The sequence below is a fragment of the Bactrocera latifrons genome, unplaced genomic scaffold, assembly GCF_001853355.1.
Source record: "Bactrocera latifrons isolate USDA-ARS-PBARC rearing strain unplaced genomic scaffold, ASM185335v1 scaffold_334, whole genome shotgun sequence".
NCBI classification, from domain to species: Eukaryota; Metazoa; Arthropoda; class Insecta; order Diptera; family Tephritidae; genus Bactrocera; species Bactrocera latifrons.
This window is the reverse complement of record NW_017536973.1, coordinates 5,359-28,676: the sequence shown is the minus strand read 5'-3', so window position 1 is coordinate 28,676 and position 23,318 is coordinate 5,359. Positions and strand designations below refer to the sequence as shown.

At 34.5% G+C, this 23,318-nt stretch overlaps 3 protein-coding genes across 4 annotated transcripts; 2 read left to right on the top strand and 1 right to left on the bottom strand.

Moving 5' to 3' along the window:
- Nucleotides 1-2,235: 2,235 nt before the first annotated feature.
- Nucleotides 2,236-8,538, bottom strand: LOC108971275 (dihydrolipoyllysine-residue succinyltransferase component of 2-oxoglutarate dehydrogenase complex, mitochondrial). Its single transcript, XM_018937232.1, has 7 exons — nt 8,135-8,538; nt 7,776-7,885; nt 7,611-7,721; nt 3,121-3,693; nt 2,801-2,945; nt 2,431-2,736; nt 2,236-2,371 (listed from the first exon to the last, which is right to left on the bottom strand). The coding sequence occupies exons 1-7, from the start codon at nt 8,216-8,218 to the stop codon at nt 2,237-2,239; spliced, it is 1,464 nt and encodes a 487-aa protein (XP_018792777.1). The 5' UTR covers nt 8,219-8,538; the 3' UTR covers nt 2,236.
- Nucleotides 8,539-10,337: 1,799 nt separating this feature from the next.
- On the top strand, nt 10,338-22,697 carry LOC108971273 (C-1-tetrahydrofolate synthase, cytoplasmic). Of its 2 annotated transcripts, XM_018937230.1 has the most exons (11): nt 10,338-10,548; nt 12,488-12,493; nt 18,261-18,332; nt 18,393-18,603; nt 18,827-19,186; nt 19,466-19,577; nt 20,288-20,513; nt 20,577-20,750; nt 20,809-21,960; nt 22,024-22,309; nt 22,378-22,697. In XM_018937230.1, exons 1-11 carry the CDS (start codon nt 10,478-10,480, stop codon nt 22,618-22,620), a joined length of 2,913 nt encoding a protein of 970 aa, XP_018792775.1. In that variant the 5' UTR covers nt 10,338-10,477; the 3' UTR covers nt 22,621-22,697. The 2 variants fall into 2 exon arrangements, with proteins under 2 accessions (XP_018792775.1, XP_018792774.1); XM_018937229.1 differs by lacking the exons at nt 10,338-10,548; nt 12,488-12,493 and adding an exon at nt 10,823-10,972.
- LOC108971274 (probable methyltransferase-like protein 15 homolog) lies at nt 12,001-14,283 on the top strand. The gene has a single exon (XM_018937231.1). It carries the CDS (start codon nt 12,070-12,072, stop codon nt 13,147-13,149), a length of 1,080 nt encoding a protein of 359 aa, XP_018792776.1. The 5' UTR covers nt 12,001-12,069; the 3' UTR covers nt 13,150-14,283.
- Nucleotides 22,698-23,318: the final 621 nt, after the last annotated feature.

The following is a 23,318-nucleotide window of genomic DNA, read 5'->3' as shown; positions in this document are numbered from 1 at the left end:
ATGTTGGCTGGGTTGCATTGGTTTCAGTTTGTATGGAAAAATTAGCAAAAACACTGATTTTTGGTCATTTTCAAAGGCCTCCCTACAGGTCCATAGGGGATYTRGGGGGTYGAGGGAGGGTTTATTAAAAAGTTCGATCCTTCCTCTTTCGAATAAGGGGTCGGGGGTGGGGATAGCCTGACCCTGTTTTTCTCCATAAACGATATTTAACCGGCGCGATGCTAAACATTCCCCGTAGTATTGACACATCGGGTAAGCGTGTGTGCCTACGTGCGGTATGTTATGCTATTTAAAGAAGTTTGCTTGTATATATACATATGTATGTATGTAGTTTATTGCAAAATATTCAGAGGAATTAGAAATTATTGTACGCTTATAATTTCAGACTAATACATACATACATTCCTATTTTGCGATTATACAAATGTGCATTAAGGTTGCCATTCTGTTGCGCCAAATACTGAAAATTTCCGAAAACATGTTCAATGCGTATTTTTTAACAAATATTAAATTTATACAATTTATTATTCGACGTTTAAGTTTCTTTCATCGTCATATCTTTGTAGAATAAGAATTTAGTGCTAATATGTTTGGATGAATGTGTCGGAAGTCTTTTAGAACTTATACTTTTCCACCACTAATAAGATATAAGTAAATATTATAATTTACGTTAAAAGCATATATAATACTCTCCTTAAATTGGAGAATGCGATTCAAGTTATCCCTTAGAGTTCTAGAATCTATATAATTTAATATGAAAAAACGGGTTAGCAAACAGCAATCAAAAAAATAATGGAGACTATAAGAAATATTAAGATTAATTTAACGTAAATCTCCAGTAAGAATGTTTTGGAATACATATGTAATTATTACTTATTATTACTATCAAAAGGTTGCGAATAAATAAAAAGTAATTCAGTTAACATTTGAATTCAATTTTCTTGTAATCCTTAAAATCTAATTAAATTTAATTTTGAACTCCAAATAACGAACTGAAAAAAAGATAAAATGAACAAATTTCCAAAACGGCGTTAACAAAAATGGATTTTAATCCCGAAAACCCCACAAAATTCGCAACGCGGTCATTATTCATGCAAGTTTAAAAAATATAATAAGCCACTTTACTTTATTAGTAAATATGTACATATGTATATGTAGGCACTTACTAACCAAAATGAAATTTACGCGTGTTTGGGTGTTTTTAATTTTTTTTTTTATGTGAATCTGTAAACTAGAACAATTAGGACTTATAACCACGAATATTCAAAAAAAAGTCCATTCGTTGTGTCAATCTGAGCATTTTGTTGTGGAAAATCCCATTGTTATGTATTTCAGTCATGTCATGGTATATAACAACCGTTAGGTAAACAATTCAATGTGAACTTCGCCCAGCGATCCTTTTTGCTGAAATTTACGTACGAATCAAAGTCGAGAAGAAAAGTGATATTCCGCCATAAAAACGCGGGTCTGATTTTTCCAAATTTGAAAATTTCACTCGCCAGGCATGAGATTACCTTTTTCACAAACTTTATTATAATGTAGCAAAAAATATAATACTTTTTCTTCTCTTAGACAAGTAAGCATTGTACCGCCCTCGTATTTGAGTTAAAAAAATAACACAACAATAACAAAAGTAGATGTTTTCTATCATTCTTGATAATAATGTTGATGAAAGGATGTTGCATCACCAACTGAGGGAGGTCAATGGGATTTTTCATTCCGATATTAAATCCAGCAACAAAAATGGCTCCCATATATTACGTTTTTTAAACTGTTCAGGCAATAGAGCGTTGATATACAACAATTTCGTTATAAGTTATGTTAAATAATAAAAAGCATTTTCTGCATCAATTTTGGTTAGCTTCTCGACTGGATTATTTATATATTTTCAGCAATATTCATTCACTATAAATACGTGATAGGTGTAATAAATATATTTACATCTTGAGGAAATATTTAATAAACAACAATTAAAACACCGATTTCAAATAAAGAAAATGTGATACAGTAATTTTAGTATTAAAGCGTATATGTGAATAAATTTTACGTAAATAATACATTTTTATTTCATAAATTAATATAAAAATTTCATAATTAAAAAGATTTTTTTAAACGAAGAAGTAAAACAATAAATGAGTGTAAAACCAAAATAAATAAGCCGTTCAATATTTATATGTTAGACATATTCCATTTTTAATYAGCGCTTTAAGCTTTCTTTGAATTTTTTCGATTGCATTTATAATCCAGCCAGCATTATTCTAGGATCTTCTACAGCAGCCTTGACTTTACGTAAGAACATTACAGCCTCACGTCCATCAATCAGTCGATGGTCGTAAGTAAGAGCAACATACATCATTGGACGTATGACAACCTAACGATTTAATATGAATAAATTAATTTGTTTATACTTAAAAAGAAAGTTTTACTCACTTGTCCCTTTACCGCAACTGGTCGCTCAAATATGCCATGCATACCCAATATAGCACTTTGGGGAGGATTTATAATTGGCGTTCCCATCAACGAACCGAATACGCCTCCATTACTGATGGTGAAGGTTCCACCATCCATATCTTCAATGGCGATTGCATTCCGTTTTGCTTTTTCACCAAGTGCAGCCAAGGCAATTTCAATATCCGCATAATTCATACTTTCGACATTTCTTATCACGGGCACTACTAGACCCTTGGGTGTAGCAACAGCCACTGAGATATCCACGTAATCGCGATACACGATTTCCTAAAATTATATAAATACAATACATTACTAACTTAAATTAAATAAAACATTATTATAGAATTACCTGACCGTCAATAACAGCATTAACTACAGGCTGATCTTGTAATGCGTAAGCAGAGGCTTTAGAGAATATAGACATAAATCCTATCTTGATGCCAAACTTCTTTTGGAAAGCATCTAGATTACTTTTACGGAATTCCATGGCAGCGCTACAAATAAATATTTATTTAAATAATAATACATTTTATAAATTAAAAAAACTTTCAATTATAAGAAAATATTTTTAAAGGAAAACGTAAAACAATGAATCAGTTTAAAACCAAGAAATGTACAAATGACAAACGATTGCCTAATTAAAGGTGTTTTAAAGTAACACTTACATACCTCATATCGATTTCGTTGAACGTGGTCAACATCGCGTTTGTATTTTGTGCGTCCTTCAAACGAGATGCAATCTTTTGGCGCATTCGATTCATTTTCACACGTTGTTCGGTTCGGGTGCCGGTAATCTGACGCGAATAATCACTTGGTGGAACCTTTATTTGTGGAGCGGCTTGAGCAGGTGGCACAGAAGCAACTGGAATTTGGCCCACAGGTGCTGAGGGCTTAGGAGGTGGTGGTGGAGGAGCAGCTCTTGCTGCAGGTGGTGGTGGTGGTCTTGCAGCCGGAGGAGCTGGTTTTGGTGCCGGTGCTGCAGCTGGAGCTGGTGCAGGAGCAGCAGGTTTTGCAGGTGGAGGTGCAGCAGCTGCCGGTGCAGCGGCAGCTGCAGTTGGCGTACCTTCCGCCTTTTCTATTTTGAACAAAGGTTGACCGGCTTTCACTGTTACACCATCTTCTACTAATATCTCACGAATTACACCTCCGAAAGGCGCAGGGACAGGCATTGCAGTTTTGTCGGTTTCAACTTCCATAACAACCTGATCTTGAGCCACATAATCTCCAACTTTAACAGTAAATCTTAAAAAAAAATACTTTTTAATTTAGAGCCTTCTGGAAGTACATTATATAATTATATAGTATTATGTATGCATCTATATAGCTTATGTACCTTCTGATCGTATTTGAACCGTGTTGATAAAACAAATAATACAAATCTTTATTATCGCCTCCAAAAAAGGCTCTAAGCAATATAAGCGCTTTCGACAGAATGTTAAACAGCTTCGAGGTCATATTCATAAATCCACTTCTCATTCAAAAGTGATTGGRCGACTCGTATGAGACAGGTTTTCGATTACTTCACGACCTTCACTGAATGCTTTATGCTACCAAAATACGTGTGTTCGTGATAAAGACGCCATAGTTTTGTAGGAAATTTACTGCTCTATAAAAATGGATGAGACGAGATATTCATCGTCAAACATCAATGCATATTAGGGTGAATCAAAAAMAAAAAAAAAATTTTCGTTTGGTACACTGAAAAATAGGTTCATATAAAGTTAAAAAACAACTTGACAACTCATTTTAATTCTGTAATATTCGAGCATTTGATCACACAAATCAACTCCCTCCCTTAAACATGTTATAGTCTTCAATTACTGAAGGTATTTCAACGGGCAACCGGCGTTTCAGATTTCTATTCCACCTCTCAACTTCACCAACGGGGTCCCACACACATTTACTTGAAGCAACTATAACCGCTTTTGTATTCTTCCATTTCACAAGAGCTGCGTTATTATTATTTATAAACCGACGTATATCATCTCGATTTATATCTTTATCCAGAGGGAAGTTAACACATTTAGGTATCCTGTTTGCCATTATTGCACCTGTTGCAGGATAATTCATTTGGTAAAACGATTCCACGAGTGGTATTGTAGTAAAAAACCTGTCGAAATATATTTGGCTGCCTTTCGGTAAGTTGCTTTATTAGTCACATAACTATAGATGGCCCATGTCCAAGACCGCAATCTTCAAATGTCCCTGCCCCTTGGAAAACTTCAAAATCTACTACAATGCCTGTAGAAGTTGCGCATACAAGAGTTTTTAATCCAATAGGCCGATGTTTTGATCTGATTACTTGCCGAGCAGGGAATCTTCCAGTGAATGGTATCATTTGCTCGTCAATCGAGTAGTTTGTGATATCAGTTGCCAATTCATTGCAGCGCTCCCTAATCATGTCTATGATGGGTTGAACTCTCCAAAATTTGTTACTGGAATCTAGAACAGAAAAGTCAACAAAGTGTATGTCTAACCGTAGTTGGAGAAATTTGTCTCGAGACTTTAAATTAAATATGGCAGGAATTTTGCATTCATTTGACCAGTACATTCTTATAGCAGGGTAACCAAGGCAGCCCATTATGATTGCACACCCGTAAAAGCGATAGACCACGTACTTTTTGGTAAATTTCACCACAATCTTATAGTGGTATTCCGGAAAATAATTACTTAAGTATTCTAAAGGTGTCTTCACCCTTATTAGATTTTGGCAACCATAACTTATTCAAGTTTCATCTACATTGTCATCATCATCACTGAAGTCTATATCAGACTGATCTAAAATGTGTAGGACTGCTTCAACGTCATCGCTGTTGCCCAAATTGAAAAATCTTCCTAGAGATTGGGAAGATAACACAATTGTGAGCATGCAGCGAAACTGTACTCTGTGCCTGAATAAGACAATTGTGATATCTGTATTTTACTGCCCTCCAATTAATAATAACTATCAGCAAATTAATTTAAATGAGCACAATCACCTGAGAAATTTTATGGTAACCTCAATCACTACCATAATTTTACTTTTATATGTTTAAAAAGAATAAAAACACTCACCACTTGAACGCATGTCTAAGCTTGCTAAATTACTCTTTGAAAATAAAGCTTGTGATCCGCTATTTATCGTTCAAATGTTTTTTTTTTAACATATAAAACATTTAACATTCAAAATATGAAAAATAAATTTTTTAGGCCTCTCCAAAAACCTATGACTTTCATCATTCATAATAATTTAGTTCATTAGTTATAAAATTCATAAGAAATAAAAAAAAAATTGCCAAAAATAATCAAACTTTAACTGTTAATATATTTTAAATGGTTGGGTTTACATCGTAAATCGTACAGACCTGTTTTGTAGAGAATTTAATTTTCTACAAAATCTAAGGAATAGGATATTTTTTCAAGTAGTTGGAAGCGAGATATAAAGTTTTCTATATGATAATAAGAAAAAATAGAAAATTGTAAGTAGGAGGATTTTCCCGTTACAATTAATAACTCATTCTTGGAGAGGCTTCCTTAGAGGTGTCTAGGAACCTATTTTCAGAGTACCCACCGAAAAAAAAAGAAATTTTTTTTGAATCACCCTAATGGACACTATAGGAGTTTCAAAGAATCGATATTTATTTTTTAGTTTAATTCTACCTTTTAGTCATAAAAATAAGTTTATATTTTCGCATTGCATTTCTATCTCCTCTCGAACTAATAGCCGAATAAGATAATTATATCATAGATAGAGCACCTTGAGTCCTTGTATCGATTTTTTTTATTGTGTGAGAGTATTTGTTTGGCTTTTGGAGAATGTGGTCAAATTATAATCTCAGCTGAAAGAGTTCATCAATGCGTATTGCTCGCTTCAATCAAAACTTCTGAGTTCGTAATCACTCTGGCAGTTTGAACGCCTGTTTTAGCTAACCCAATATTAAAAAATGAACTAAAGCAGAAATAGGAGTAGGCGCTGCAAGGGCCGAGGGTAATTAAGATGACAATGAAATCTGTGCTCTACGACAGTGACCTCCTAAACACTCGAGAGTATATATAAATATGCAAAATTTAAAACTCATATCACTTTGTTCTAAAGGAAATAAAAAATGGGTAATGAATATTTTTTGTTGCGCTACTGCATGCAATAACATAATTTTGTTATATAGAAAGTGGTTCGGCCCGAAACAATCTTAAATTAATAAATGTTATTGCAAAATTAAAAAAATTTGAATTTCAGATTCTGCGGAGGATACTAGATGGGAAAGAACTAAAAACATTAATTGAAACCCAAAAATTTTCTGTGAAATCACGTTTTTGACTCTACGCTGGCTAAAAACTTAAGTAGAGATTGAACTTTCGAGTGAAGAAATGTTGAACATCATTGCATTACACCCCAGAAGACTGAATGTTGTTTTATAAGCACTTTTTGCTTTTGCGAAAAATGTTGTGCAGTTGAATAGTAAATACACATAATTTAATTAATAATTCACGTAGTGTATATAAAAAAAATAAAAAGTACAACTTTGCAGCACTARCTACAACATCACACAATTCGACCAACATAAACGGTTTAATGTCCGGTAGAAATTCCGAAATAACTATATCGGATGTAGGGGGCTGAGGGAAGGTTTGGTGATTGCATAAACCTATGGAATTACGCAAGTATACTCAGAACATATTTGCACGCAACTATGTGAAGATAATTTACACACTGATCGACATATCCAGCATAAATTTTGTTAGAATATGGGACTGTAATAATTTAAACCGTGGATATTTTCCGCATTAAGCTAAAACAGTTCATAAACATTTCCAAGCAACAGATGACTCTTCCTAATAGATTCGTTGTACTCAATTAGAGTTTTAGACAGTTTAGCTGTGGCACTTTATACTTTTCCGCCCATCTTCAATTCCAACCATCTCATGGAGCCAAATAATATGTATATCAAGTCTTATCAGTTGCGAAGTTGCAGTTTAATGGTCCGAGTCGATTTTCTTGAGATTGTAAATATAAATATATTTATAATATAATATTTATGAAGCTTATTAATATTTAATAACGATTTGCTAATTTACTTTCTTACTAATTCAGTTTTTTTAAATTAACAATCAAAAAGTAGATAAGAAAGACCCGAGTTAAATACACTCTGTAACATATAAGATTAAAAATGTTCACTCACTTGACATCTCCTTCGGCTACGGACTCAGGGAAAGGAGGCGTTTTTACCGTCTCAGTGGTCCACAAATTACTAGTGGTGTGAAAACCTTGAGTTCCAAAAGAATTGATAGTTCTGAAACCATTTTCGTTAGCTTTTCTTGCAAACCATTTATATATTGAATATTACCTTTGAGAGGGGTATGCGACGGTAGGAAGGGCTTCACTTCTTGTAATAGCCTGGGTTTGTGTTACCACTGATAACTTTGAAAATTGGCGTATTACACATGCTGATTTAACCTAAAAGAGAAACAAGGCATCAACTTTGATCTGAACAAAAATTGATTGCACAACAGATTTGTAACGTCATGTGATACACATAAAAATCATTCAATGAAATAAAATAATTTATTTTCATTTAAAGTTTCAGAATTTTTTGATATGTTACATAACCATCAGTTGCAAATACTGTCTTTACTCCGGATTGGCCTCCAAATTTCTACACTTGCTCTGTACTGTTTTCGCAACACATATTTTATCAATACATACCTCCTGAGTAAGTGCAGCTTGCATTCCCAGTTTAAGGACATCGCGTGGGAGACGCCGTACTGTTATCGAAATTAAGCCCGACATTACAATGCGCCTAATTCAAGAGATTTTTTAATTGAAATATTCTATATTTCGGATTCCCGAAAATTTCTTGTTATTTCCTACACCACACACTTTCCCGCAAACGAACCAATCGAAAGCAATTTTGCACTGCTGTCATAGCACTGGAAAATCATCTGACAGCGAAAAATATGCAAACAATTGGAAAAAAATAACAAATTGTTCCCATTGCCTTTAATTCTGAAGAGTTATACATCGAATATTTTTTAAGAAGTCATTTGACACAATAACTTCAAATTTAAAAGAAATCTAGAAACTTGCACTTTCTCTGTGACTGGAAATCTACCGTTCATACTTAAAAAACATTTGCAAATAAACGCGTTCAAACGAATCTTCATAAACACAACTTATTGTTGTAAAGAGGAAAGTAAACCCTATTGAAAACGACAATACAGWTAATTAATAACCCCTTTTAACTACTTATTTTCTACGCTAGGTGTCTTTGAAAATACTGCTTCGGATCGAACAAATACCACCTATGGAGGAATAGTTCCTCCATTCTATATCAATAAAATAATTGCAAATTTCTTTAAAAATATTGAAATTATTAAAACAAACAAAATTTCCGAAAAATCCGATTTTGTGTTGTGAGGTTAGTTTTCAGACATCACAAATTTGTTATTTTGTGTATAATTGTGAGCATTTGGAAAACTGTTCATGTAAAATAGTGAGGGTGGTGATTTTGCGAGGGCATGAGAATAGTGTGTGAAACACAATGCTCGCGACAGACTGCAGCAGCACTACAATGAACTGAAAATGGCGTTGCAAATCTTTCTACATGAACATTTGTGTTAAGAARGCAACACAAGACAACACAGCTGTCCATTTTGCATGTACACAATTTCGGTTGTGGCCATACTAATACCTTGCACTTCAATGAAATTTTAATATTTTGTTCAAAGTGAAATTTTTAAGCAAAAAATAAGTAAATATGTAAATTTATTTGTTCTAAATTATCAATTGCAACTATAAATGATGTAACAGAGCTATTTTATGCTTTTGTTTGTAAAATAACGTCAGGGTTGTTAAAGCTCTGAGTAATTTCTCATTTTACATATTAGTGGCATCACCACTCATTCTCATCTCTCTGTCTTTCATTCTACTGTCAACTCTACTGTCGTCGCTGGCAAATATAGGATAAAATTGAAGTTAGCGAGAACGACAACTGTCGGCCTACAGTCGTGCGGCTGTCAAAATAGGTTCGTCCATAAGAACGTGTGTATTTTAATATTTGACAGATGTCGTTTGCAGTCTGTCGCGAGCATTGTATTCCAGACATAGGGCTGTTAACAGCTATACGCTTAGATTTATTTTTGACTGCCGTCCCAAAACTGCTGTCAAAAATTCCTCATTCCCATAAGTTTTCTGTGACACATACCTAAATAAACGCGGCAGTAACGCTGAGCATTGAAAAATTCGATTTTGACAATATTTAAGTAGTAAAGCTGACTGGAGAAAACGAAAATATAAATATAAAACCAGCTGCTCAACCTTTTATTTAGTTACGCTCGTTAATGGGTTTATCTTTTTTTTTACGTAGAAAAATTGAAATTGACGAATTGCGCTCAATCTAGAAATAGCAGTAATTTAAAAAATATATTATTAGAACTACTTGGAAGGTGTTCTTTTGGCTTTCTTACCAGGAATATATTAATTATTTAGTAAAAAAATTAAAAAAAATAATAAAAATTCAATGAGTAYATTAAGGAATGTGATTAAATTATATATGGACAGCATTAAATTCATTACAAACCACATATTTAACATTATGATAGAACTAGTGGGTTGTTTATATAAAACAGGAAGTTGATATTCCTTCGAAATTTGTATACAATTCTTTGCGTATTTAAAATGTAGACATTTAATTTACCCTATAAAGGGTTTGGCCGATAGCATATTCGTTTTCGAACCCGTCCACCACTAACTGTTCACACATTCCTACATACATAGTTCCAATGTTGAGGAGAAGTGAAATAGTTGCAACTCTTTTTAAATTGGCTGATGTGGCCAGCTTAAAGTGTACTATGCTTATCGAACGAAAATGGAATACTTTCTATCGATATAATAATTTAATGGAAATTGTTAATAGCGGCTCTCAAACTGTACTATCAGCTGTTTCCTCGTATACTTGGTCTTATGAAATCGCATTGTCTAATGGAAATGTTAGTGGATTCCTAAAATCAAAACCTTACCGTATAACAACATTCTTTATCAAGGCAAGTTATGTCAGTTCAATATAAAAGATTTCTTAAAGTTCTGGAGAAGTGGCCGACTGACAAAACAAAAGTGGGCAGGTATGCAATAACGTTATTTAGTCATAACTTTTCATTTTTCCATTCTCACATTGTAGCAGCACGTTATCTAATGTACTTACGATAAATTATGTTCTATCAGTCAATACTATTGCTGATTATTGAAAGTACTTGATTTGTGTTTTACAAAAGTGCATCTCAAGTACAGATTATTTGGCTTTTCGTTTGATTATTGACTTATTGCACTACTACTATTATAGTTGCAGTATTATAATATTCTTAAAAGAGGTGCTGTCGGTAAAAGGTAGTTAAGATGGTGCAAGATCAATTTTTGTGCCAGTACTATTTGGCCCTCCTAATAAATCAAAAGATTTACAGTGTGTTAATTGTTATTGTTGAAAATGTGCTCAAAATACGCTTATCAAAAAATTTCGGAAGAATACATCCTTGGTGTTTCATCTACCGAGTAAGTTAAATCCTTTATATATAGTATTTCGTTTAAATCCGGCTGAAGCGTAGGGCCTCCTCGAGAATTGTTATGTTGTCGCGATGGGGACGGCAGTAGCTTAGCTACTGCCAGGACCTCCCAATCCGGAAAGGACAAAGGTATGAGCTGAAGCCAAAACAATCCATATAACACAATCCGAGGATAAACGTATATTTTTGTGTTAGGTACGAAAGAAAGAAATTCTGCCGATACAAAAATAACAACAACAACAGCCCAGGGCTAATCACTTGATTACTGAAGCCAAAATGTTAAATGGTTTAATATGTTGAGTTTTTTTATATGAATCGATACAGGCAGAATTATCCTACAGTTTGAAGACGCTGATAAGAAGGTAGTAGTGATGAAAAAAGTTTAACTTTTTTTTGTTGTAGACCTTTTTTTATTACTCAGATTAAGTTAAAAATTATTTGAGTTCGATGTGATTGATTTAATTTCTTCGATTCAATAATGTCAAGTTTGCTTTCAACTCTAATTTCGATGGTTATATATTGAAGTTCACAATCTCAAGTATTTGTTAACAGATCATCCCAATTTGTAAGAATACTAATTATAATTTCCTCACATCTCTTTTAGGATTTTATATCTGTATCGTACATTTAAAAGCGTGTCTATTGCTACAAACATGTTACAAATCCTTCATTTCATTAATATTTTAAATGTTATTTTATAATTCGTTTCATTCTAACATACATTTATCGAATTTTAATAGGGACTTGGGAGAGCAGATACGAAAGCAAGTCAAAATTCTCTCTAATCCAGCTGGCCTTACTGTTGAGGCCAATGTCGAATTAAATGCACAAATTGATTCTTTAGAAAGATTAGCTAGTAATATTTACGCTAAGAAATATCAGCGGAGATACGCTTCTACAGCAACAGGATTGTCAGCGGAACAGTGCAGTCAAGTGCTGTCGTCTGAATTTTTACAGTACCTCAATGATGAAAAAGTAGGCGAAAAGGGCGAAAGTGATTAAAATATTATACGAAAAACTGTTCTAAAAACCAAAACAAACATTAGTTTATACTTAGCAGGGGATCGTTTTTTAAATATCTTATTAATGATAATGCTTCGTCGAATTAACCAAGCCTCAGTATATTTAAAGTCTAACTACAGCACTGCTACGAATAGCCCTGATGGACAAATAGTTAGACATGTACCTGTGCTCTGTAAGCAAGCAATTAACTATCTTAACCCAGGTCCTCGAAAAATTTTTATCGATATGACTTTCGGGGCCGGTGGTCACAGTAAGCACATTTTAGAAAAACACAACGATATAAAAGTATTTGCCCTTGATCGAGATCCAGTTGCATATGAGCTCGCTATTTCCTTAAGTAAAGAATATTCAAATCGACTAATACCATTATTGGGAAAATTCTCTGATTTGCCGAAGCTTTTAAAAGAGCATAAAATAAAGAAACATTCTATTGATGGCATACTGTTTGATTTCGGTTGCTCTTCGATGCAATTTGACGAAGCGGACCGTGGCTTTTCTATTTCTAAAAATGGTCCTTTGGACATGCGCATGGATCGTGGACCAAATGGTGACCAAGTTACAGCCGCAGATGTTCTTGCTCGTGCCGAGGAAGGTGATCTAGTGAAAATACTGCGAATGTATGGTGAAGAGAAAGGAGCGAAAAAAATTGCTCGAGCGATCGTTGAGGCACGCTGTTTTTATAAGATTGATACTACCAAACAGCTATCTGATTTAGTGGCCTCGTGTCTTCAAGATACACATCGATTGGACAAAATTCAGCGGCCCACACACGTAGCCACAAAGACATTTCAGGCATTGCGCATATTCATTAATAATGAATTAAATGAGATCAATTACGGAATGATTTTAGCTAACGAGTATTTGAGACACGAAGGCCGACTTGTCGCTATAACCTTTCATTCACTTGAGGATACAATAGTAAAGCGACATATACACGGGAATGTAATCGAAGGCCTTGCAAATCCGGTGCCGTTGAAATATTGTGGTCATGATATATCACATGATAAGGAATTAATTGAAATGTTTGTACGATCGAATTGGAAGCAGCTACATAAACACGTAATCGTTCCCAACGAGGAAGAAGTGATGAAAAACAGCCGAAGTAGATCTGCTAAACTGCGAGCTGCAATTAAAGTAAAATGAAACTGTTGAAAATAAAATAATAAAGTTAAAAAAAAAAAATATTTAGGCAATCAGCTAAAAAAATTTAGACGTTGTACAGAATTCATATGAATTATAACAGGAAAGGAATGAAAATAAAAAAAAATTAAGAAACGAACAAGTTCATATATTTCCACATCCCATCTTCAAGTGTAGTGATTAGATATAGTATTAGAGTAGTTAATTTTATTTACGCGTTCGACGTAAGAATAGTTCAGTAAAAGTGCGAAATTTCATATTAGCTTCTTTGAATGAAATTCAACGAAATTGTTAATTGCGGAAATTCCAAATTCAAATATATAAAATAAATTAGAAATTAAGATGATGCGTATAGGTGGTAATAAATCAATGTCTATTGTTCTTTATTCACATAGTGTCATTTATGTATAATATATTGCAACGGTTATTAAATTAGTTAATTGACGGGAATTTATTTCCAATAAATTTAAAAGGTATAATTTTCGAACTATGTATCGCGTTTAATAATTTAAATTTGTAAAACGCAAAACGAAACACGATAAAATAATTTCATAATGTGAAAGCTTTATTGATTTTCATAACAGTTTCTGTAATATAATTTTAACTTTTAAATTAATTGGGTTACTTTTAAATTTACTCTATTTTTAAAGTGTCCTTTATCCAAAATAAAGGACTAACGTTTTGACAGAAAAGACATCCCCACGCCATTATGTTTCATCCCCATGCTTAAATTGTACATTTTTGGTACTCTATTCAATTAGAACAGAGAAGAAATCGATTATAAAAAAAAAAAAATTTAATTTGAACAGCARCTCAAACGAAGTTTTTTGACGGGTTGAGTTGATATATGTAGATAGTATCAAAACTTAAACCAAAATGCAGTTGTATGGAAACTGTAATAAGGGCCTCAATAAAATAACGTCCATATATATTTTGTATATACAGACAGGGGCTTTCTAAAAGGTACCATCACGAATACATTTTGTGATCATCTGCGACAAGGAAATTTGTACGATACCACAAATAAGCTGAGCAGATGTTACTACTTATCCAGTAGAGTGTATATCTTGTGTATAACATTGCTCCGTGAGTTGAAACTTATACCATCTAGGGCCTTTTCAATTTTACCTAGTGCAGTTAATATGGATAGAATTTCTAACTTTATACATAAAGGTTATTCGGTTCAATTTCTATTTTACTAGTGATTTGATTTTCAATGATGTTTGCAATAATAACAAAGAAGAAAGCGTTAACTTCGACTCCACCGGAGCACCCTTCACAGGTGTATTTCTTTTAGTAACTATATGTCCAGTTTGTATGGAAGCTATATGCTATAGTAATCCGATCTGAATAATTTTTTCGGAGATTATGTTATTATCTCAAGCAGTAATCCATGTCAATTTCGTGAAGATAATACGTTAAATCAGGAAATTTCCCATGTAAGCATTTGATTCCGATCATTCAGTTTCCATTGCAGCTATATGCTATAGTTAACCGATCTGAACAAATTTCTTTGGAGATTACATTGCTTCTTTAGAAAATAATGCATACCAAATTTCGTGAATAGATCTTGTCAAATGCAAAAGTTTTCCATGCAAGAACCGGAATCAAGTTCAGTTTGTATGGCTCTATATTATAGTAAGCCGATCTGAACAATTTCTTCGTATATTACATAATTATCTTAGAAAATAACATGTGCAAACTTTTGTTAAGATATATTGTCAAATGTGAAAGTTTTCCATACAACAACTTGACGCCGATCGTTCAGTTTGTTTTACAGCTATATGTTACAGTGGTCCGATATCGGCCTTTTCGACATACCAGCAACTTTTTGAAGAGAAAATCACGTTTGCAAAATTTCAAAACGATATCTTAAAAACTGACTAGTTCGTATATATACAGACAGACGGACATAGCTAAATCGACTCAGCTCAACATACTGATCATTTATATTTATACTTTATATGGTCTCYGACGATTCCTTCTCTCTGTTACAAACTTCGTGACAAACTTAATATATCCTGCTCAGGGTATAAAAACGAAATGACAAGTGTGAGATCGCTTATTGTCAGATACCTCAACACATAAGCAATTTAACAGTGGTGCGACCCATATGCTCATATTACTTTATATGAAATAATATTAATTAATAATCTTTATGTTCATCGCATCAGAGATTATCTCAATTGTACAACGAGAAAACCCAAAGCAAATAGTGAAAAAATATGATACAATTTAAAATTTTGTTATATGGAAGTATAATGACTTCTCAATTCCRTACACATTATTAAAACTCTTCATAAAGCTGACAAGATAAAGTCATGACCCAAAATAGGTTAAAATTTGTCGAAAAGGTCCGTTGGTGTCGCACCTATTGTCAATTCTTTACACTTAAGGAAATGAGATTTGCTAAGACGGATTTATAACAAATGATATTGTAGAGCCGAATATTACAGACCCAACGAATATGAATTATAGAGCCATGGAAAACGATGAGGATTTTGAAGAAGAAAATATTCAGCCGCCCTCCTAAAATGAYGTAATACTTGCCTTTCAATTTAAAATTCCTGTTTAAATACGATTATTAATACTGGCGATCACTACAAAGTACACACAGATTAAAATAACTTTTCAGTGWAGCAAACGAGCAAAAAATAAACAGGATTTGTCCGGAAAGTAATAGRACTGAGTCGATTTAAAAAAATTTATTGAACCAATCATTCCAATTTTTTTTAAAACGCTTAAAATAGGATCCTTCTGTTTTGACGCAGCGTTCCTATTGCGTTTTCCAAGGATTGAACGAGTCACGAGAGGMATTCTCCGAAATAGCCTTGAGCTTGCTGATGGGTTCCCTTCTGTCGTCTCAAAATTCTTGCCTTTCATCGGCCTTTTCAGGCAAGGAAACAAAAAAATTTCGGGATCATGCACAAAGATCCATGACTCGTCACCTGTAATTACGATATTCAAAAATTGGGGGTCACTTTCACACATGTTCAAATTTTCTTGACACATTTCCACTCGCCGCAATTTCTGGTCGTCAGTGAGCACTTTTGGGAACATCTTCGCCCACACATTTCGCATGTTCAAGTGCTCCATCACAATCGCGACAGAACGACAGATTTTGATAAATTTAACATCTGGGCATACTTAGTCGACGGTCTGAGTTCAAAACTTTGCGYACACGAGTCACATAGTCTAGAAAGGTGCCACCGAATCACACCACTTCTTRCTAAAGCAACATCTGGGTAAGYCTKCTTGATCATATCAAAYGTCTCTGTCGCAGATTAACGAGTTTCACACAGAATTTATCGCGTACCTCTGCTGTAACGAAGTACGTTCGGAGACAACTGATCAGACGTTCGTTCGTTAGGTGGGAACGCACTCTACCGAATCMAGTCAGTGCGCGCAAACTCAAAATACAGTCGAGGCGAAAGAAAATAAGTATTACTTTCCGGGCAAATCCTGTATGTTCAGTCCAAAACTGTGTATAAATCTATGTATATATTACACCTTTACTTAATGTTATATTTTAATGAATTTCTCTATAACTCGAAGTCTCTCTAACTCGAAATTTTTTTGTGTGTAATGGTGATTCGAATTTAGGAAGATCAACTGTATTACGGTTTGGGGATTCTAGTTCACTTTATTACCTTTACTGTCGGTCAATATGTTTGACATTTATAGAAGGTACATATGTATATGTATGTATGCTTGTATATAAACTTAAATTTTAAGCTTTCATATACAAAATTGTGATAACACATTCTACCAATTGTTACAATATAATCTCACAGTTATTAGCTGACACATGTACGAATGCATGTCTTATCTCTCGAGGAATAAAAAAGACAAATTGTAAATGTGTATGTATGTGAAAATAAATATGCAAATATGTGTGTATGTGGAACCACACATGCAAGTATATAATATTTGGGAATATACATATATATCCGTATATTAGGGTGTCTCAATATACAATGTCGATATGCACTTACTGAAACTTGTATGTACATATATGAATATGTTATGTACGTAGGGCAAAAATATTATTAGAGAACTATACTTACCTATCTTCAAAAACACCTTAAAATTACATATGAAATAAGTACAAATAAGTTTTTGAAAATACGAAATTTGTTTCAGTGTACATTTTTTATCAGAATAAAAAGTAACACATAAGTACAACTTACTATTTTCCGGCTCTTTTGTTAGCAGTGGTCAACGCTGAGTTCTAACCAAACAGATTTTGAATATGCGTTCTTATTTAAGTTTAAGAACTCAAAAACAATCAAACTAGGTATATACAATATTTTATAAAAGCACGGTATATACCGTTTCGGAATTTTTTGGAGTCTCCTAATACTTTTATTTGGATTTATAAGAGAGATAGTAGAGTTTTCAGCGTATCCGCCGAACGTTGTCAAGTTGCAACCCGCCTATAAAATCTTTACATAACAAATTACTTAGCTATAATTTAGTATTAAATCAGTTGTTACACCTACTATACTTATCCAGTTCTAAACATCCTGTGCACCGCGAATGAAATATATTTAGTTTTTTTTTTTTTWAATTAACTTAAATTCGGTTTTCTTAGCAGTTTACCAAGAGTAGTTTAAATATCCCCAATCAGTAGTCATATACCGTTCACATGCACCTACTCTTAAATATGCCCTACAAGCAATCGCTCGCGCTCAAAATTATGAGAGAACGATCGACACTGTCAACAGATAATTTTTAAGGCTTCTATGTCTTTACCAGTTTGCAATTCTGGTATCATACATATGCACAATTTGCAAATATTAAATAGCTATCAACTATTGGTTTAGTTTCATCACGCCCCTTTTACCCTCAAATAGACATTATCGACACATTTGGGTGATAATATTTGTAATCAGTTGTTGAATTAAAACAAGTTTACTTGCATGACCTGAAGATCACTTCGATGATCCAGAACAAGCTGCATTTAATTTGTGTTTCTGATCAAGCTGGGCTACAAATTCGTTAAATACTAGTCATAGAAGTGCAGTTCGCTTTTGACGTTTGAATAGAGCGGTTGAGATTAACTTCTGTAAAGGAGAGTGGCATACTTTTGAACTTACTTTTTTGTGCTTTAGATCCTTTCGAGAAACTTCAACAAAAAATATGTCTGGTAGCGCCAAACTCATTTCAGGCACCGAAGTGGCTAAGTAAGTGTTTTTGAATTTGAATCAGTGTGTCAGACTCAACATTTCCTAATYGTTTTTAAGTGAAATTCGTGCGTCTTTAAAACGGCAAATTGATGTTGTAAAGGCTAAGCTCTCCAGTTTTACACCCGGCTTGCGGATTTTACAAGTGGGTGGGCGTGAAGATTCAAACGTTTACATTCGCATGAAGGTAAAGGCTGCAACAGAAATTGGCATTACCGTTGAACACATAAAACTTCCAAGAACTGTGGCCGAAGTCGATTTGCTGGAGAAGGTAAGTYATCCATTCAGTCAAGTGTTTATGCCAAAACGTTTATCAACAATAAATCAATCAAAAACTAGATGTGGATAAATGGAAAGTAATAATCAGTAATTTCTGTGAACAAATATTTAAGTAGTTCATACGTATACTTCAGAAGTATATATCATAAATATTTTTGTACATATATAAACTATGTACATATATGTATAAGAAGAATGTAATCTATCTATTCTAGATAACGGAACTGAACTTAGATCCCAATGTACATGGCATTATAGTGCAAATGCCTMTTGATGCTGAGACTAAAATTGATTCTCATAAGATAACGGACGCCGTTTGTCCAGATAAGGATGTCGATGGGCTACATACCGTAAATGAGGGACGTGTTTCCATCGGAGATTTAAATGGATATCTACCTTGTACACCATGGGGTTGTATTGAATTGATTAAACGGACGGGTGTACAAATTGCAGGAGCACAAGCTGTGGTCCTAGGTAGAAGTAAAATCGTTGGTACACCTGTGTCACAGCTGTTAAAATGGGAGAATGCCACAGTGACTGTTTGTCATTCCAAAACTAAAAACCTGGAGCAAATTGTAAGTATATTCGATATTCGATAATACTGAATATTTGTTTCCTAATTYTTAAGCCATTTGGAATTTGATAATTAATAAACAAATTCCTCTTAATTGTTGCACATTCTCAACTTACAAAAATAATAATTTGATGATGGTTTTATTTATAAAAAAAATTGGTAAAGTGGATGTGCAACTGTGCAAAGAATTCATTAACTTGAATTTGTGTTCTCCCTGTAGCCGAACTTCATTTGGTAATTGAATAATTTAATTGTGCATTTATGAAAAATTTATTTCCAGTGTCGAAGCGCCGACATTCTAGTCGTTGCCATTGGTGTGCCAGAACTAGTAAAAGGAAGCTGGATCAAACCAGGAGCTGTTGTTATTGATTGTGGCATTAATGTGAAACCAGGTAAATACATTCGTCCGTACAMTATGTATATTAGGGTGTCTGTTATTTTCCAAGTTAATTTTATTTGCAAACGCCTCCTGAAGTTTCAGTTTTTGCCCTAAAAAAGTTCCAATGTAAATGGCTTTTTATTTTGAATTTAAACAGTGTATAAATCATTTTACTTCTCCCATAATATGGGGTTTTTTATCTTTATGTATGTATATAAACTATCTACTAGAAATAAGGTAAGAATTATATTTAATCGCTATTAGTATAAAAAGTATAGAATGTTAGACCTGGCTGGTACTTCTTACCTTTTTGTGTTAAAATGCTTTCTGTATTTTAAAAATTCTTCTTCCGCAAAACGTACATTTCTGTACGTTTACATTTCATTTTATAATTAYTCTGTGGTTTTAAAATTACTTTAAMACATACGGTATTTTGTTCCCTGGGAAACTGGTGTACGTGATTGGTTAAAAGTCTAGATTGAGATAAGGAAAAMGTAGAGATGGCCTATAAGTAGTCGAAGAGATTAAGTCAAGTTCTTATCAGTTCAAGTTGTTTGGCCCCGGGTCAGTATTTGCGTAAATAATGTCTCGTGATTCGAATTGGAGCATCATAACAGCGTGCGTTGCCATACCTCACAACATCATTTCTGAACTTTTAAACAATGATAGGAATTCTTTTGATCWGTTCTTAATCAAATAAAATAAATGTTGTAAATTTTTTAGATTCTACCAAACAAGGAAACTCTCGGCTGGTGGGTGATGTTCTTTTTGACGAAGCAAAACAAGTAGCTTCATTTATTACTCCAGTTCCTGGCGGCGTTGGACCTATGACTGTAGCCATGCTAATGAAAAACACTGTTCGTTCGGCTTTGTCAGCTGCTGAAAAATTAGTACAAACCACTTGGGATTTGGCACCGCTTACTTTGGCTAAAGTTAGACCTGTACCATCGTAGGTGTTGTTTGTTTTTTGTCCGTCTTATTTGTTTAACACCTTTTGTACTTATGTTTACAGAGACATCATTATTGCTAGATCTCARAAGCCCAAACATATCTCCAATTTGGCCAAAGAGATTGGGTTGATAGGCAGGGAGGTTTCACTTTATGGAGACAAAAAAGCAAAAATATCCTTGCGTACAGTAGACCGCTTGAAGAGTCGTTCTGATGGTTCATACATAGTGGTAGCTGGGTTAGTATTTTCTTTTTATATAATTTTTATTTTTTMAATTTTTTTTTATTTTCGTTAGTATTACACCCACTCCCCTTGGTGAAGGTAAGAGTACAACACTGATTGGGCTTGTTCAGGCACTTTGTGCCCATAAGGGTCGTAATGCAATTGCTTGCATGAGACAACCATCACAAGGTCCCACTTTTGGAATCAAGGGTGGAGCTGCTGGTGGTGGCTATGCACAAGTCATTCCAATGGATGAATTTAATTTGCATTTAACGGGTGATATCCATGCTGTTTCGGCAGCCAATAACTTGCTTGCTGCCCAATTGGATACCCGTATTTTCCATGAAAACACCCAAAAGGATCAATCGTTGTACGATCGGCTGGTGCCACGAATTAAAGGTCAGCGTAAATTTTCGAATATCCAACTGCGCCGTTTACAGCGGTTGGGAATTTCGAAAACCGATCCTGATTCATTAACACCAGAAGAACAAAGCCGTTTTGCCCGTTTGGATATCGATCCCGACACAATAATGTGGGAACGCGTCATTGATATTAACGATCGTTATTTACGAGAAGTAACAATTGGTCAATCGCCCTCCGAGAAGAATTTCACTCGTAAAACCTCATTTGCCATCTCAGTTGCTAGTGAAATAATGGCTGTGTTGGCACTTGCTACAGACATGGAAGATATGAAACAGCGGCTAGCAAACATGGTGGTGGCATTCGATCGCAAGGGTAGGCCTGTGACTGCCGATGATCTAGGCGTTACTGGTGCACTAACGGTTCTACTGAAGGATGCTTTAGATCCTACTTTAATGCAAACTTTAGAGGGAACACCTGTTCTGGTACACACTGGTCCATTTGCRAATATTGCGCATGGATGTTCCTCAATTGTTGCTGACAGAATCGGGCTGAAATTGGTGGGTGAAAAAGGTTTCGTTTGTACAGAAGCTGGTTTTGGTTCTGATATTGGCATGGAAAAGTTCTGTAACGTCAAATGTCGTTCCTCTGGTCTCAAACCAAATGCAATGGTGCTAGTAGCCACAGTTCGGGCTCTAAAAATGCATGGTGGTGGAGCTGCAGTCACCCCAGGAGCTCCGCTCAATAAACAATATACCGAAGAGAATTTGGAATTACTTGAAAAAGGATTACCTAACCTTCTTCAACACATTTCCAATGGTCAGAAATTCGGTTTCCCAGTTATAGTAGCCATTAATCGCCACACGTAAGTTGYACCATCCAATTAAGTTCCATTAAAATTATATTACAAATGTATGTGTATTTTTAGGTCTGATACGGAGGCGGAACACAATCTCATAAAGCAAGCTGCTTTGAAAGCCGGTGCATTTGCAGCTGTCCTATGTACGCATTGGAGCGATGGTGGTGAAGGTGCCTCTGAGCTTGCCGATGCGGTAATAAAGGCGTGTGAAGGTCCAAGTGGTTTTAAATTATTATATGATATTAATTTACCTCTGGAAGATAAAATGAATACAATTGCACAGAATATGTATGGGGCAGCCAAAGTTGAGTTAACTCCAAAAGCTATTGATTCATTGAAAAAATTGAATGCTGCTGTAAGTAAAATGATTTTATTAGTTCAAATACCTAATAATTGTCTACAATTCTTCTAAATATTTTTAAGGGTTTCGATACTTTACCGGTCTGCATGTCCAAAACTTCGGGCTCATTAACTGGCGATGCCGCCATTAAGGGAGCGCCCAAAGGATTCACTCTTACTGTTCAAGATATGTACGTATCAGCAGGAGCTGGCTTCGTCGTTGCTATGTGCGGAGAAATCACTAAAATGCCTGGTCTTTCAACTCGTCCTGCAATATACGACATTGATTTAAACACTGAAAATGGAGAAATTGAAGGATTGTTCTAAGGGTGGTCGCTTCTTATATACTATAAAGTAAATAAYATATAATTAATAAATAATTGTGTATACTTACAATTACAAAATGTCCTTCCATTCATTATACTCGCGCTACAAAGTTGCTAAAGAGAGTATTATAGTTTTGTTCACATAACGGTTGTTTGTAAGTCCTAAAACTAAAAGAGTTAGATATAGGGTTATTTATACCAAAGTGATCAGGGTGACGAGTAGAGTTGAAATCCGGATGTCTGTCTGTCCGTCCGTCCGTCTGTCCATCCTTCCGTGTAAGCTGTAACTTGAGTAAAAATTGAGATATCATGATGAAACTTGGTACACGTATTTCTAGGCTCCATAGGAAGGCTAAGTTCAAAGATGGGCAAAAACGGCCCACTGCCACGCCCACAAAATGGCGAAAACCGGAAACTTATAAAGTGTCATAACTAAGCCATAAATAAAGATATTAAAGTGAAATTTGGCATAACGGATCGCATTAGAGAGGGGCATATTTGGCCGTAATTTGTTTGGAAAAGTGGGCGTGGCCCCGCCCCTTACTAAGTTTTTTGTACATATCTCATAAACTACTATAGCTATGTCAACCAAACTCTACAGGGGCGTTTTCTTCAGGCATTTCCATATACAGTTCAAAATTGGAAGAAATCAGATAATAACCACGCCCACCTCCCATACAAAGGTTATGTTGAAAATCA

Excerpts from the sequence above, each read along its gene's own strand:
- LOC108971275 (XM_018937232.1), bottom strand. The coding sequence starts at position 8,218 with ATGTCGGGCTTAATTTCGATAACAGTACGGCGTCTCCCACGCGATGTC. Across the intron at positions 7,722-7,775 it reads GTCGCATACCCCTCTCAAAG|AACTATCAATTCTTTTGGAA; the intron begins GTAATATTCAAT and ends AAATGGTTTCAG. Across the intron at positions 2,946-3,120 it reads TTCAACGAAATCGATATGAG|CGCTGCCATGGAATTCCGTA; the intron begins GTATGTAAGTGT and ends ATTTATTTGTAG.
- LOC108971274 (XM_018937231.1), top strand. The coding sequence starts at position 12,070 with ATGATAATGCTTCGTCGAATTAACCAAGCCTCAGTATATTTAAAGTCT.